We start from the raw sequence: 17,165 nt of genomic DNA, 5'->3' as shown, positions 1-17,165 counted from the left end.
ATATGTCAACAAATACTTCACATAAAATTGAAAGGTGAACAACAAACCAGGAGGGAAAGATTTAATGTTCTTGTTACATTAAAAAAAAAAAACCCACTTATGAATCAAAAGGGGAAGACACTAACAATCCAATAGTAAAATTGACAAAGATTGCAAACAGGTAGTTCATCAGGGTTGTTGAGGTGGTATTTGCAAAGGTCAAAATTTTAACCCATATCTATTCAACTGCACAGAAGGAGGAATATTTGAAAAAAATTTGGTTAAGAATCAGAACATTTGGGCAGCCTCGGTGGCCCAGCGGTTTAGCACCGCCCTCAGCCCAGGGTGTGATCCTGGAGACTGGGGATGAGTCCCACATCGGGCTCCCTGCATGGAGCCTGCTTCTCTCCCTCTCCCTCTGCCTGTGTCTCTCTGTGTCTCTGCCTCTCTCTCTCTCTCTCTCTCTCTCTCTGTCATGAATAAATTAATTTTAAAATCTTAAAAAAAAGAATTAAAAAAAGAATCAGAACATTTAAGATGTGTGATCAGAATACATGTATTGAATTTTTTATTGGTACTTTAAATTTTATTCAATATAATTGTTTAATAGTGGAGAAGAAAAAAGAGCAAGAATTCAGTCCTTCTTGAAGTCAGGATTTGAAGAGGTGTTTATCGAAGATAGAGAAGAGCCACCAGAGGTAAAGTCTGGAGAGAAATTGGATTATTTTTTTTGAGCATAACTAAGCATAACTTGTATTTAACATGAACCCAAGAAAAGTGCAGCTATTGTATAGGACAGTTCCATACACATCAATATTTTTGTTGTTGTAATTATTTTATAATTTCTCCAAAATTGGTTTAATTAGCATGGCAGATTATATTCTTAAAAGATATCAAAAGATGTTGCCCATTCTGCATGTGTTTCTAGAACCATGCCACTCCCCCATTAAGAGGTAAAATCCACGTCTCTTTTACTCTTGGGTGACCTTTGTGACTGCCTTGACTAGCAGAGTACTATAGAAATCACACTATGCCATTACTTCTACCTTGTTCTCTTAGAATACTCAGTCTTGGAACTTAGCCATCATTCTGTGAAGAAGCTCAAGAAGTCACAGAGAGCCCACATGGAGAAGAACCAAGCTCCTAGCCAATACCAAGCTCCAACTTACCAGCCATGTGAATGAGCCATCTTGAATATGGATCCTTCCAGCCCCAGCTGAGCTGCTTTAGCTGTTGCCAAATGGAGCCAGAAATAAGCCTTCCAAACTGAGTTCTGTCCAAATTGCAGATTCATGAGCAAAACAAATGAGAGCTATTATTTTAATCCTCTATGCTTTGAGGTAGATTATTACATACCAATTGATAAATGGAATGATTAGAATAAATGATCAGATATTACAGAGTGCCTAACATATCATAATCATTTCATTTACTCAATTTATTTCATAACAAGTTTTGTTCTTCATGTTGAGGATACAGCACTGATTGCAACAGATAATGTCCCTTTTCTCCCTTCATGCAGCAGGAAGGGCAGACTATAGGCAAATAAACAGATTTATAATTGCTATAGTGCTATAGAGAAAAAATAGGAAATGGGAAATCGAGAGCAATGGAGCATTCTAATTTAGATGGAATGGTTAGGAAACATCTTTATGAAAAAAAAATTGAATAGAGAGTTGAAAGAAGCAAGGCAGCGCACCAAATGAATATCTAGGGGATGTGCAGTCAAGGCAGAGGGAATAGTTAGTGCAAAGGCTCTGATATAGGAATGGCTTAGAGGCTGGTAAGTTGGAATAGAAAAAGAAAAGAATGGAAAAAGCAGAGATGAAGTTAGAGAAACATGGGGTGGGGGACAGAGCATATAGGGCTTCATAGGCTCTGATGAGGATTTTGGCCATTGAAAGGGTTTGAGGACGAAAGTGACATATGCTTTTCTTTTTTTTAAATTACGGTAAGTGTACCCTTTAATCCCCATCTCCTATTTCTCCCATTCTCCCATCCACCTCCCCTCTGGTAACCATCAGTTTGGCCTCTGTAGATAAGACTCTGTTTCTTGGTTTCTCTCTCTCTTTACCTTTACTCTTTTTTGTTTGTTTCTTAAATTCCATATGAGTGAGGTCATATGGCATTTGTCTTTCTCTGACTGACTTATTTCACTTAGCCTGATACTCTCTAGATTTTTAGCACAATTTTAGATGCAGACTTAGATCTGAAAACTACACTGATGACAGCCATCCATGTTCCGCTGTGATTGGCTGCAGCATCCACTTCTTCATTTGTAAAATGAGGCTAATAATGCTATCTACTAGACTAGTTATAAGAATAAATGAGATAATGTAAGAAATACTTACCATAGAGTCTGGCATATATTAAGTTTTCCATAGATGTTTGTTATTTATATTATGTAGAAACCCTACAGTCCCCTCTCTTATCCCTACTCACTAATCCGCCAGTCAAATCTGAGTCACTGAGATGATTCCCGTAGAGCAATACAACAGGAGGGGTCTTTTGAAGCAAAGAGACCTATTAAGAGGTTGATGCAATGATCCAGATAATAGATAATGGTAGCTTGGACAAGGACACGAGAAGTAGTGTATATTTTGTGTGTGTGTGTGTATGTATATATATATATATATATATATATATATATATATATATATATATATTTAAAGAGTAGCCATGTACTTTGTGGATGTGGAACTTGATTAAAAAAGTGGCATCAAGTATGACTCTAAAGTTTTTGGTGTTACTTTCTCTATAGCAAATGAGTCTTAAGTGCTTGTTCTGTTTCCTGCATCCGAGCTCCTAGGGTAGTTCTGTATATTCAAACACTCGTATAATGGCTATGATGTCAGTACTGAGTGCCCTTCAAGACACTGTGCCTTTAAGCACAGACTCTCGGAGATGCTGACACACAGAAATGCAGGAATGACTCAGAGCATTATGACCAGCACTTTGAAGTTATCTGTAACAGATATAATTACACCTTTTTTGTTTGCAATCTTTCCTTAAAGAAGTTGACCTGGGAGATAGGTAGAATCCGGAAATTAGCTTTACTGCCATGTGCTATGGGGAGAATCAGCCACAATAATTTATGATGTTTCTCCCAAAGTACTTGATCAGCTCTCAATGGATCCTCCATATGTGCCCAAAGTAACTGAAGAGGGACACAAATATTATTAGTGTCATTTAACAAGAGGAATCTCAAAAGGATTTATGAAGTTAGTCATTAGTCATATTTTTAGCCTTGAAGAACAGGCAAAATAAGGCTATTATTTTTGATGACTTCAAGAATGATGTAGACACATACTTTTTTTTTTTTTTTAAGATTTATTCATTTATTCATGAGAGACACACAGAGGCAGAGACACAGGCTCACAGAGAAGCAGGCTCCACGCAGGGAGCCCTGGTGGATGATGGGACTCAATCCCATTGATGTGGGACTCAATCCTGGGACTCCAGGATCACGCCCTGGGCCAAAGGCAGGCACTAAACTACAGAGCCACCCAGGGATCCCCTAGACACATACTTTTAATTCCCAGGTAGATTTATTACCACTTAAAACATTCCTAGTCAGCTGCTTCTTTCCCCTAATTTCATACACCCCTCAATCTTGTGGGAATAAGATATTTTTTTAGGGTAGCAGTATAAAGGGTAACTGCCCTTAAAGCAGCATTTCTAAAGTTTAGCAATCCCCAGACATTTCTAACTTTTTCTTAATGACTTATAATAAACCTAGTTTTCAGGAAACCATCTAAATATTAGTGAATCATTAAAAAATAAATATTCTGAATCTTTTGATTTTCATACATTAGTTAACCATCTAATAAAGTGATACTGGCCTTCCCAGATTTTTCCTGAGACCACCTTCTTTAAGCTTTAAGCACTTCCCTCTTAATTTTAATAACGTGGGCTTCATCTGGTGAACAAGTCTATGTCTCTCAGTTCATTTTGGTCAGAGTTTTGTAAGTTTTCACTTTCTGGAATTTTTTAATGCCCCAGGTTCAGAAAATGATAAGCAGTTGGTGAGCAGCAGTTTCACTTCTATTTCTAAATTATTTGTAGCTAGTCTAAGCCAAATAATGTTTACATCTTTGCCAAACAAAAAGACATCATGGAATATGTTCCAAAGTCAAATATACAGGCTTAGGAATATTTAGAGTCCTTCTTTTAGCACAATTTAAAGGCAGACTCAGATCTGAAAATTACTCTGGGGATCCCTGGGTGGCGCAGCGGTTTGGCGCCTGCCTTTGGCCTAGGGCGCGATCCTGGAGACCCGGGATCGAATCCCACGTCCGGCTCCCAGTGCATGGAGCCTGCTTCTCCCTCTGCCTATGTCTCTGCCTCTCTCTCTCTCTCTCTCTGACTCTATGAATAAATAAATAAAAAATCTTTAAAAAAAAAAATTACTCTGATGACAGCCACCCGTATTCTGCTGTGATTGGCGGTGGCATCCACTTCTTCATTTGTAAAATGAGGCTCTAATAATGCTATCTACTAGACTAATTATGAGATTAAATGAGATAATGTAAGAAATGCTTACAATAGACTCTGGCATATATTAAGTTCTCAATAGATGTTTGTTATTTATATTATGTAGAAACCCTACAGTCCCCTCTCTTATCCCTACTCACTAATCCGCCAGTCAAATCTGAGTCACTGAGATGATTCCCATAGAGCAATACAACAGGAGGGGCTCAGACATTTCAGATCCTATGATCTTTGGTGGGTATGAAGCTTCCTCCCTTTGGCCTAGCAAAAGGGGCCCTTATCTGGGCCCATTCTCTGGCCTTGCACTTTGTAATACCCTGCATGTCTCAAAACACACAGAAAAGTAAATTTATTAAAGAATGCATGGCTGTGGCTGCTTCAGTCATGCAGGACTTGATATTCACCTCTGACCAGAAACCCTAAGCATCTACCTTGGTAATCAACACCTTCCAGGACCCAGGGAAATGCTATCCCACTTTTCTTGTGCTTTGTCCTTGAAACAAAAGTCAATTGTATCTGAAGGTCATGAAGGTTTTGGGCTTGTGCTGCTGTTGACATTTGAAATAGACACTGCTTTGGAATGTGGGAGGATTTCTGTAATGGAAAATATTTTAGGAAAGAGGAAGAAAACAAATTAACTTGTCAAATCCTTTCTTTGTGATAATGTTAAACCCCTCAAATTCTGCTATAACAAAGTTTCATGTCTGAGTAAAGCCCAAACTCCATTTTTTTGTCTACTTCTATGTTCCAGTTCCTGGTTCCAGAGGTATTCATCATGTTAAAACAGTTAGATTGGATTTAGATAAAACATGAGGTGCTGTAGAAGGTTAAAGTGAAAGAATAGAAGGTACTCAAAGAGCAAATCAGAGGCTTTGGAAGAAAAATGAATTTTGAATTTGTGCTATCTAGTTATTTGATATATAGTATTGCTTGCTTCTTATAATACTTAAATGTATTCAAAACTCAAACAGATCTAATTCTTAAAAGGATTAAAATTTTAGGGATGCCTGGATGGCTTGGTGGTTCAGCATGTCTGCCTTTGGCTCAGGGCATGATCCTGGAATACCAGGATTGAGTCCCACATCGGGCTCCCTTCATGGAGCCTGCTTTCTCCCCCTGCCTAAGTCTCTGCCTCCCTTTTTCTGTATCTCTCATGAATAAATAAATAAAATCTTAAAAAAAAATTTTTAGACAATTTTTTCTAAATTAAATAAAAATGCATGAGAAATATTCAACATTCTTTTTTACAATTTTATTTAAATTCAATTAACATATAATGTATTATTGGTTTCAGAGATAGAGGTCAGTGATTCATTAGTCTTTTTTTTTTTTTTTAAATTTTTATTTATTTATGATAGTCACAGAGAGAGAGAGAGGCAGAGATACAGGCAGAGGGAGAAGCAGGCTCCATGCACCGGGAGCCTGACGTGGGATTCGATCCCGGGTCTCCAGGATCGCGCCCTGGGCCAAAGGCAGGCGCCAAACCTTTGTGCCACCCAGGGATCCCTCATTAGTCTTATATAATACCCAGTGCTCATTATATCACATGCCCTCCTTAATGTCCATCACCCAGTTGTCCCGTCCCCCCACTATCCTCCCCTCCAGTGACCCTCAGTTTGTTTCCTATGATTAAGAGCCTCTAATGGTTTGTCTCCCGCTCTGATTTTGTGGTTTTATTTTTCCCTCTCTTCCCCTAGGATTTTCTGTTTTGTTTCTTAAATTCCACATATGAGTGATATCATATGATAATTGTCTTTCTCTGATTGACTTATTTCACTCAGCATAATATCCTCTAGTTTCATCCATGTCTTTGCAATAGCAAGATATCAATTTTTTTTATGGCTTAGTAGTAGTTCATTATATATATATATATATATATATATATATATATATATATATATATATACCACATCTTCTTTATCCATTCATCTGTCAATGGATATCTGGACTCTTTCCATATCTGGGCTCTTTCCAGTTTGGCTATTGTGGATATTGCTGCTATAAACATTGGGAGAGTGTTTTAACATTTCTCCTTGAAAGCTTTCTTGATATTGGCCAGAGTGGACTCAATGTACATTTTCCCTGCTACATAAGAAGTTACAAACCGAAAGCAGAGGAAATTGGCATCATAATTCTAATTTATTCTAGTGGCAGTTTTCTGGAGCCACTTAACTTTGTCATCCTGTTTGCCAGACCCTTTTCTCTGCTCTGACACTGAGCAGTTTAAACACTGATTTTTTTTTCCTGATAGATTAAACATATACATACTCATCTCCCAAGAGTAGGTTTAAATTACTGAGCAATGGGGGTATAGAGTTAACATTCATTCTGAGGATGGGAATATTTTAAGCAGCTGTGCCAGTAAGTAATTTGTCTTCTTTATCTGGTAGAGTCAGTAAATTCCATTATTGGGCAAAACAGGATTTGTTTTCTGCTTTCCTGAGACCTCCTGAATTGATTAAGATTGAGGCCAAGTTGAAAACAGTGATTCCTGGTCCCCAGACAAGCAAGGTTGATTCAGTAGAGGTGGAGGATATTCAGATACCTGCATTTTAACTAGTACCCAACGATTCCCATGCAATAGCCCAAAGACCACCTTAGAAATGCTGTTAGGCAAGGGAATACTTTCTCTTGAGGTGCTTTTTTGTTTGGTTGGTTGGTGGTTGATTGGTTCTCCTCAGTCTGCGTGTGGAGAATGAGTCGGCTCATTCCCTAGTTACAATTAGTTGTAGAAGAATGGGGGGAAAAGGACTTACAGAGAAAAGTTGACTAGTTCAGAGCGATGGAGGGAGGGAAAAGGAATGTAGCTGTCAGGGATCAGGGAACACAAGCAGTTCTTTACAAGCAGTTCTTTTATCATTAACAAACACGGAGCACTTTCGGGACGTCAGCACTTTGTTGTGCTTCCAGAAGGGACTCTGTATGCTCTGGAGCAGGATGCGCAGTCCAGGCGGTGGTGTCCTGGAGGGGGCAAAAAGGCTCCAGAGCAAATAGATTCTACTTAACTTTAAACTTTTTTTCCTATTTTCAAAAGCCATATTGTCTTTTACGAAACAACTTCTTAGCATAGGAGACTGCAAACCTCCCATTATCCTCCCTGCTGTTTACCGCCCATCCCTGTGGGATTACCAGTCAGTCGTTTGGGGACTCCGTGGCCTTGAGCGTTTCCACACAGGAGGGCGGGCATCGGTCCTCCCGCCAGCAGAGGGCAGTCCAAAGCACAACTAGGGCCGCGCGCTCTCTCTTCCACACGTAGCTCGCGTGATCGTCAGTGCTACATACTGCGCCTGCGCACGGGCTGAGGCCTTTTCCCCCCGCCGAGCGCTGCTGGGCCTGCTGGTCTGTGGTGAGCCGCGGCCGCCGGACTCTGTTCCGCAGGATGGTGAGTGGATATCTGGAATCGGGGCTACGTCTGCACTGGGTTTCCCTGTCTTTGCCCAAACGCTGACCTAGGGTCCGTCTCGCGCGGCGCGGGGGTTGGATGGCGTTGGATTGTGGGCTCTGCTGTGGTAGGGTTGCCGCTCCCAGCGTGGCTTTAATGGCTGCCGCCCGGCGCGCAAGCTTTGGGGGAGGGGTTGACGAAGAAGTTCGGGAGCTAGGGCTGTGGATTGAGGAGGGGGCGAGTTCAGGAGACCTGCTGCGGGGGTAGGGCCGGCTCGGCTGGGCCGACTGGGCGCCGGCAGGCGGCGAGGACTGCGTGCAGTTGGTCTCAGGCTAGCAGAGGGATGCCTGAGTGGACGCGGCTTGTGGGCCCTCGGACCCGTCCACCCCGACTGCTTCGTGGGTTTTTTTCGGGAGTATCGAGTTGGTGGGTCTTTGGGAAATGGCTCCTAGACCCAGCAGTCAGCGGGGAGGCTGGGGCTTCTCTGGGCCTCGGAAGGAAGCTCGTTTAGTTTGGCATGTGCCTCCTGTCGCTCGCTCTAGATTGTTGCTGGCACCAGTGTTTCGTGATTTTGCGGATGAGGTGTTGCTTTGGTTGGTGGCGGGGACAGTGCTGTTTTAATCGGGAGCAATTGCTAAATAAGGTCTTGACCAGATGAGTTTTGTGGTAAGTGATTCGGCTTTTGAAAAACGTGCGTGTGAACAGCGCAGGAAATACGAGGGTAGGTTTTCAAAAAACGGGACATACGGCGTCCACAACAAACTGACGTTAGGCAAGACTGCTGGCTGTCTGGAGCATTGCTCTGGAAAAGTGACTGATGGGAAGTGGAAAAGGTGATGCTGGACTCCCTGTGGTTTGAGAAACTGGGCTCTGCAGAAGTGACAGTTGTGTGGATTCACTCTTGAAGTTAAAGTGTTTTTTTGTTACACAGTTACTTCAGATGTCAGAAGTACTATCAACCATTTATCAAAGTTTTAATGACATTCTTTTTTTTTTTTTCTTCTTAAAGGGGTTTGTTAAGGTTGTCAAGAATAAGGCTTACTTCAAGAGATACCAAGTGAAATTTAGAAGACGACGAGGTACGGTTACTTCTCACGTTCACAATATTAGAAGAACTTGCAGTGGAATAGACTTTCTTAAATTACTTTTTTCTTGCAGAGGGTAAAACTGATTATTATGCCCGGAAACGCTTGGTAATTCAGGACAAAAATAAGTACAACACACCTAAATACAGGATGATAGTTCGTGTAACCAACCGAGATATCATTTGTCAGGTAAGTTGTATTCTGAACTCCAGCAATGAGTGCTATGCCTCACCCCTTGAACTCACTGCTAGAGAAGTTGTACTTGGGGAAGCAAAACGTATATATGGATTGGAAGGTCCCTCTAGTGCCTGGCATTCTAAAAACATTGAGTAGTTTCTTTTCCTTTTGGTAGGTCTGGAGTTGGAGCTGGGTGGTACTTTAAAATACTTGGTTGAAAATCAGTTGTGTTTGGCAATCCTGACCAAACTAGTTTAATCTCATTTTCTAATGGAGGAAAAGAGGATTAGAGAAATCAAAGGTATTGCCCTATTATATAGGGGTAGTATAAATTTGAGGTCAAGTAGAAGGTTCTTGCACATTCCATTTCCAGTAGAATAATAGAATTTGTCATGGATTAAATCCCAACATGCTGTATAGCCCTAGGTGCCACATACCCCACTCCACATCGAAGAGGTAGGTAGTCGTGAAGGTTTAATTAGGCTCTTAAGATTGCTTTTACTCCTGCTTATTGTTTGATACATAAAATTTTGATAAATAGGTATGAAAGTTTCTCCCATATAAAAGACCTCTAGAAAACGGCAGTTTGCTCCTTTAGAAGCTAGTTTTCTGGGCTTTTACAACTAGAGAAAATTTTCAATTAAGATTTGCTGAGCCTTTACAGGGAAGGGGGCAGGCACACCTATTTTCTAGGCAAACTAATGTTGGTTGTGAAGACCATGTTCCTTCATACCTAAGTTCAGATAACCCTATTCATATTGGACTTTGATATGTTGAGTTCTAAAGATGTTTGAAATTATTGGAGATTCTTTTGACTTTTCATGGTGCCTCTTTAGTTCATTGGCTAGTGCAGCTAAGTCTTTTCAGTATTTAGAAAGAACGACAGTCTCTAACTTCAGAGGCATTTCAGTATTCACTGTTTAGGTCATAATTTTAGCTCTATTTGTGATAATCATTCTGACATTTACAGAAAACCTACCTGCTATACTTGACGAAGCCATAAACTGTCATTGTATAGTAGGATCAACAAAGAGATTCTAAAGTGTTGCAGATTTGTGTCCTTTTTTTTTTTTTCTCTCCTTAAGTCCTTTGAAAAAGAAGGCACCTAGGACAAGTAATCAGATAGTTGAAAGCACAGATGATTAATCTGGTTTTTCTCTTACAGATTGCTTATGCCCGCATAGAAGGAGACATGATCGTTTGTGCGGCTTATGCTCATGAACTCCCAAAGTATGGTGTGAAGGTTGGCCTGACAAATTATGCTGCAGCATATTGTACCGGCCTGCTGCTGGCCCGCAGGGTATGCAGAAGATAACTTTAATATATTTGGAATTAGCTCATTGTTTGGAGTTCACTGCAAGATAAATGTTCTTACATGAGTAAGATACCCTCAGCTCTGGTTTCTGGGGAATGCCTGCTGTTGAGCTGTTGGTTATGGGGTCATCAGGGAGGATAGTTTTAATAAATCCTGAATTTTAGGCAGCAATACATTTTCTAATACTCTGGGGAGGTAGTTTTTCTGTTTTTTTGCCTGTTGGGTAGATCTAGGTCAATGGAGTCTTTTTTTTTTTTTTTTTTCAAAGATTTTATTTATTGACGAGAGACAGAGAGAGTGGGAGAAGCAGGCTCCATGCAGGGAGCCCAGTGTGAGACTTGATCCCAGTACTCCAGAGTCACACCCTGGGCCGCAGGCAGCTGCTAAGCCACTGAGCCACCCAGGGACCCCATAGGTCAGTGGAATCTAAACGAAAGAATGGTGGCTACTAGCCACAAATGGATATTGAGTGCATGACCTGTGCTGTTCCGAGGAACTGAATTTTTAACAATTTGAATAGCTTTTTGTGGCTAGTTACTGGCTGTCTTGTTGGACAGGGCAGACCGTTGCTACTCAGAAGTATAGATCTTCTGACTGTCAATCAGTGTACATTTAAAATGCAGGCTTTACTCCACACCCTTGAAATCTGTATTTTAATAGGATGTCCAGGTTACTTATATACATGTTAAATTTTGAGAAACAAGGTCTTCAATTTGGAGGGTGGGCAGGCATAGGTATGGAATTCAGTTTTAATTATCTTTACCTCTGGGTGGCAGCATTTCCTGTAATACACAGAAAGTAGGTGAAAATGTGATTTTGCCTTATTTTTGTTCTCTGTTACTGATCTTGTCTGCAGTGGACTTGTTAAGCATGCATCATTGTTAGGAACCTATATCCTCATTGGTTATAAATGTTTGAATAAGGATGGGGAATAATGTCCTTCTATATGAGAGCGACATGTTCTACAAAATCACACTGTGGTGAAGCGGTAGCTAGATAGATGTACCAGTAGAAGAGTCCCCCTTATTAACATAATGTGGTTGGAGTAGTAGAGCCATAAAAGATGATCTGTTCTGCCCACTATCCTGCTAAGATTTTAATCAAATTAATCAAAATTGCACGTGATACCACTTAATATTTGGTTCTTGAGTTACTGTGGCCAAATAGGACTGAAGAAATATGGAGAATATCTTCCTTGAATAGATAATGGTATGGTTACCTCTTAATTGATTACTACGTAAATCAAGTATGGGCATGTAGCAAAGATTCAGAAGCTATAAGACAAAGTTGTGGTGAGTTTGAGTATTTGAAGTTTTCTTGTAGTTTTTTTTTTTTTTAAGATTTTATTTATTCATTAGAGACAGAGGTGGGGGGAGGGGGCAGAGATACAGGCAGAGGGAAAAGCAGGCTCCATGCAAGGAGCCCAATGTGGGACTTGATCCCAGGTCTCTAGGATCATACCCTGGGCTGAAGGCGGTGCTAAACTGCTGAGCCACCCAGGCTGCCCTCTTGTAGCATTTCATTTATTTATTTGTTTGTTTGTTTATGCATTTTAATATTTAAAAGTAAATTGGTACAGAGGGATAAGTGAATTGGAAGGTAATTTTTTGTAGGCATTGGGTCATTAAACGTGACTTGATAATTTTAGAATTGTTTGAATATATTTAGACTGGCTTTTTTGTTAATAGCTCCTCAATAGATTTGGCATGGACAAGATCTATGAAGGCCAAGTGGAAGTGACTGGAGATGAATACAATGTGGAAAGCATTGATGGTCAACCTGGTGCCTTCACCTGCTATTTGGATGCAGGGCTTGCCAGAACTACCACTGGAAATAAAGTTTTTGGGGCCCTCAAGGGAGCAGTGGACGGAGGCTTGTCTATCCCTCACAGGTAATACAGTATTCAAGGCTTCATTGTTTAGACTCCCAGTAGTTCCATTTCTAACTGGTTGGACTGTGGACATCATTGAGTAGGTATACAGCATTGTATACCTGCTATATGCTTAGTACTATGGTAAAGGAACCTGGCAGGGCAGGAGGGAATTATAACACATTATATAAAGGAGTTTGAGGTTCTGAAGTAAAGGGTTTGTTGAAGGTTTTGGAGCTAGTAGTGGAAGAGCCAGGGTTAAAACCACTAGCTTTTGTGTTGTGGCTTAGTTTTGATTAGAAATGAGCAACTCCATTGCATTTTTTTTTCATTCAGAATAAAATAATTTTACTCAGTTATGGAAAACTGTCAACTCTAGAAAGAGAAAAGCTGAGAGCTTTCAACTGGAAATGATTGTAGACCATTCTTAGAAGTTAAGTAGGTTTTAATTTGGTAGTTCTTTGGTTTTGAGTTAAGGATTTTTTTCTTGTTGAGTAGGTGCATCTTTAGAAAGTGATTTATTAGCTTCTTAGGGATATTATATTAGAAGTTGCAGAAATCCCTAACCACCAAAATTTTTTCTGGCTATAGGTTTTGGAATTTAGCCTACAAAATGTAACCTAACTGGAACTTTTATAATGGTGGGGCATATTTTTTTTGAGGACCTTCAGGTCTCTTGCAAGACACCTATTAGATGTGGTCTTGAACAAATCACTTATTCCCATGTACCCTGAGGCAGCACTAAGAAATTCTAGGATTTAAAGGGAGCAGTTTTGAAATCCTTTCCTATGTTAATAAGGAGAACTTACTTTAGTGGTGAGAACTTGGTTTATTTCATGGCTTTGAAGATGTTTGTGGCATCATTTCCTCTTCTATCCTGGAATTCAGAGATGAGCTGCTGAATGATGATATCCCACTAACTGAGCAGTCAGTAGTTGGTCCTTTGGTTGCATATGATGCAGTTAATTGTTTCAAGACGGGACTGATGGCAGCTACTGAAATGAATTCCTGCTAATGAACTGATTTCAATCATTATGTACTAAAATATGAAAATCTTTATTTTAGTACCAAACGATTCCCTGGTTATGATTCAGAAAGCAAGGAATTCAATGCAGAAGTTCATCGAAAGCACATCATGGGTCAGAATGTTGCAGATTATATGCGTTACCTAATGGAGGAAGATGAAGATGCTTACAAGAAACAATTCTCTCAATATATAAAGAACAACGTTACTCCAGACATGGTAAACATTTTTACTAAAAATGTCTGTATTGGGTTTACTATTTGGTTTCGTGGATATATTTTATTTCATGGTTACAGTTAAAAGTTGAACATGAGTATGTTAAGAGGTATAGACAGACTCAAGCAGTTCCTTAAAATGGAATGACATGAAATTGGAAAATTGGGTGAGGGTAAGTTAAGAGTCAGATGGGATAAGAATAATTATAAGAGACTTAACATGCTTTTAGGAATTTTTTAGATAGTGAAGGGTGGCAGACTTCAAGCATCTAAATCTAAAGATGGCTTTTACACATTTTGGCTGTTTTAAATTTGCAGACTTCATTCCTGTAGTCATAGTTAAAAATCATCTGTCTGATTGGAGATGCTAGTTACTAAATTCATTTTGAAGCAATGTGGAGGAAAGGTTCTTTTCTGTAAAGCAAGTAAAGTTCTATGTTCAGGACTTTGTGAATATCTCAGGCTATGCACATGGAGAGTTTGTATTGAGTAGATGACTAGTTCTGCATGACTTTGCAAATATGAGTTTAATGTTGGAAAATTTATCAGCCTAAAGTTGTATCTTTGAGGCATCTATTGACACATTGTAGTAATGGAAGAGGATAGGCATAGAGCACAAAAATAGCACTGCTTATTATAAAATTATGCAACTGTAGAGTTGTAGATGAATTGATGGTTATATATCAAATGTTCTGTTAGTGCATAGTTTCTATTTTGATACAGTTTTGATTATGGAAAAAAATTTTGAGAGCACATGGTGAGGGGGAGGGGCTTAAGGGAAGGAGAGGCTTAAAAAAAAAAAAAAAGGAAGGAGAGGCTTCATGGCCAGCATGGAGCCCAATAATGAGGTCTCAGTCTCAAAACCCTGAGATCATGACCTGAACTGAAATCAGAGTTGGATGCTTAACCAACTGAACCACCCAGGCACCCTGTGAAAATTACTTTATTTATAAATTTATTTTTATTTTTTAAAAAAATTATATATTCATGAGAGCTGTGCATGCGTGCGCGTGCGCACACACACACACAGAGATGTTAGCAAAGGGAGAAGCAAGGCTCCATGCAGGGAGCCCGATGCAGGACCTGATCCCAGATCTCTAGGATCACGCCCTGAGCCTAAAGCAGACGCTCAACTGTTGAGCCACCCAGGTGTCCCTATTTTAAAAGAGTTGTTAGGGACACCTGGGTGGCTCTGGTTGAGCAGCTGCCTTTGGCTCAGGGTGTGATCCGGGGTCCAGGGATCAAGTCCTGCATCGGGCTCCCTGCAAGGTGCCTGCTTCTCCCTCTATGTCTCTGCCTCTCATGAAACAAATAAAATCTTAAAAAAAAAAAAAGAGTTGTAATTAGAAAAGATAATTGCCTGTTATTCATATGCTTAGTTATAGTCTAGGGATCAATAAATACATAGCTTGAGTTTTTGAGCTAGGAAAACGGTAATAATGCAAATGTATGTTAATTTTCAGAAATCCATACTTTTTTTTGTTACTATTAGCATTGCCCTCATTCACTCTGATAAATAGATCTTTTACTTGTGACTGTAATTCTACTTGGCCTGCATAATTTTTCTTCCTACGACCTCTCTTGCTCTGGTAATGTCACACTTGTTCACAACTTTTCAAATTCCCAAGCTGCTTTGAGCTCCCACTTCATAATGTTTTCCTAAATATATGGTATACTTCAGCTGGACCACTCTTAGGCTAATGTACTTTTCCCAGCTAGCTCATTAATTTGATCTTTGGAGGCCTCTTATGCGTGCCTGCTGAAATCCTCTATAGACATCTGGCATGTCTTCTGAGGAAGTGGTCTTTACCTAAACTCATGTTCTTATCTACATGCATGGTTGTGTATCCTATTTGTCTCTTGGAAGGAATGGACCAAATTGCTTAGATTTATTAAATAACTGTATTTGAAGTCATCAAATGGATTTGTTAAATACAGTGGAAAGCTGTAATAGAGTGCTTAAAAGAGGTAGAGAAATTAAAGGAATTAAAGTAATTCCTAAAGGAAGGGATTTAGGTAGTTGAGGTCTCATGCAGTGTTTGCATTCTTTTCATTTGCTCAGTTTTCTACAAATACATGTAGTAATCACATTTTCTTCATAATGAAGGAGTAGTTTTAGAGATTTGAATACTTTGGTTTATTGTTTGGGGGGGCCTGTAATTTTTACTAGATTTTGATAGTGAACAGTCAGGCATTTTATAGCTGCTTCATGACCTGCTCTAGCATAAAATCAATAGTCATTTATTTGGAGGAGGTAATTGAAACAATTCCAAGAATTTCGGCATTAGTTTTTGATGGGTTTTAGAACATAATTCTCATTAAGAGATGATTGGATGGTGTTTGAGCATTTTGTAGGAAAATTCAAACCTTCTGTTTCCATAGACACCTAATAATAGTAGATATAAGAGGTCCCTGGTATGTAGTTCTGGGAGTAGTACTGAGAGACCTATTAGGTACTGATGGAAAATACAAATTTGAGGAATGTGGTAGAAAAAAATGAATTAATAGCATTTGCTTGTTGGCCCCATATCCTGTTCATCTTAACATCTTAAATACTTTGATTTAGCACAAATCCTCCCCTGAATAAAAGAATTTGGGTCAGACAGTATTTTAAATGAACATAAATGTTTTTGCTGAAACCTGTTTGCTCTTGAGTGACTTAAAGAAGTAAAGCTGAATTCCTCAGAAATAAGTGGACATTTTTTGAGTATGAGTTTTGTGAATAGTGTCAATTCACACTGCCTCTGGAAATTTCTTAGGAAAATGTGGGTTACATGCAGAAATTTGAGATACCAGTGTTGACCCGGTTTAGTTCCCTTTGACAGTCTGGTTTAGCGACAAAATAGAGCAAGTGGTAGAATGCAATATGTTACGTGACTGTATAGGGCATGTGAAATGAAACCAAGTACTGTTTGCTTTGCTTTCTTTCAGATGGAGGAGATGTATAAGAAAGCTCACGCTGCTATACGAGAGAATCCCGTCTATGAGAAGAAGCCTAAGAAAGAAGTTAAGAAGAAGAGGTACGCATCTTACTATTACTGTCTTTTTAAGAGAGGTTGGGAGGAATTTCTTGCCTTATTTGGTCTTTATCAAACTCGTTGAAGTTGTGCAAACTCGATCACTAGCTCTGCATGATGTTGCAGAAGTGAGGGGAACCAGGTTTGCTAAAGTAATTGTGGTGATAGAAATGTATTAGCCTCAGAAGGTACTTACTGAGCTGACCTATTCTATCCCATTACAGTGTAACTACCAGTTACAGCATTTAAAAAACTTTTTTTAACCAGTTCCTGCATTTTGAAAGTTCCTTTAAGATCAGAAGTATGTATTAGAACTTGGATTGTTTTGACCTGATCATAGTCTTTTCCAATCAAAGTTAACTTTTTTAAGCTCTGTAGTGGTGGTTTTTAAAAATCTATATCTTAATTTTACTTTGTTTTGCAGGTGGAACCGTCCTAAGATGTCTCTTGCCCAAAAGAAAGATCGGGTAGCTCAGAAGAAGGCAAGCTTCCTTAGAGCTCAGGAGCGGGCTGCTGAGAGCTAATAAACCAAACCATAATTTTCTATGAAGATTTTTCAGATAAAGCCAATAATAAACTTATTCACCAAGCAACTTTGTGTTAAACTCTT

General features: G+C 39.4%; 1 protein-coding gene and 2 non-coding genes across 4 annotated transcripts; all 3 read left to right on the top strand.

Annotated features, from left to right (window-relative positions):
• The first annotated feature begins 7,725 nt into the window (after positions 1 to 7,725).
• RPL5 (ribosomal protein L5) lies at positions 7,726 to 17,148 on the top strand. Of its 2 annotated transcripts, none has more exons than XM_041747628.1 (8): positions 7,726 to 7,852; positions 8,862 to 8,931; positions 9,011 to 9,126; positions 10,280 to 10,414; positions 12,118 to 12,320; positions 13,365 to 13,542; positions 16,470 to 16,558; positions 16,980 to 17,148. In XM_041747628.1, the coding sequence occupies exons 1-8, from the start codon at positions 7,850 to 7,852 to the stop codon at positions 17,077 to 17,079; spliced, it is 894 nt and encodes a 297-aa protein (XP_041603562.1). In that variant the 5' UTR covers positions 7,726 to 7,849; the 3' UTR covers positions 17,080 to 17,148. The 2 variants fall into 2 exon arrangements, with proteins under 2 accessions (XP_041603562.1, XP_041603563.1); XM_041747629.1 differs by having other exon boundaries at positions 7,728 to 7,852; positions 16,473 to 16,558.
• Positions 13,197 to 13,292, top strand: LOC121488527. The gene has a single exon (XR_005987142.1). It is a non-coding gene; the product is annotated as a small nucleolar RNA SNORD21 (small nucleolar RNA).
• Positions 16,645 to 16,781, top strand: LOC121488533. Its single transcript, XR_005987147.1, has one exon. It is a non-coding gene; the product is annotated as a small nucleolar RNA SNORA66 (small nucleolar RNA).
• Positions 17,149 to 17,165: the final 17 nt, after the last annotated feature.

This window comes from Vulpes lagopus, chromosome 3 (assembly GCF_018345385.1).
Source record: "Vulpes lagopus strain Blue_001 chromosome 3, ASM1834538v1, whole genome shotgun sequence".
NCBI classification, from domain to species: domain Eukaryota; kingdom Metazoa; phylum Chordata; class Mammalia; order Carnivora; family Canidae; genus Vulpes; species Vulpes lagopus.
Note: the sequence above shows the minus strand (reverse complement) of the source record. Positions and strands in the feature narration are given on the sequence as shown.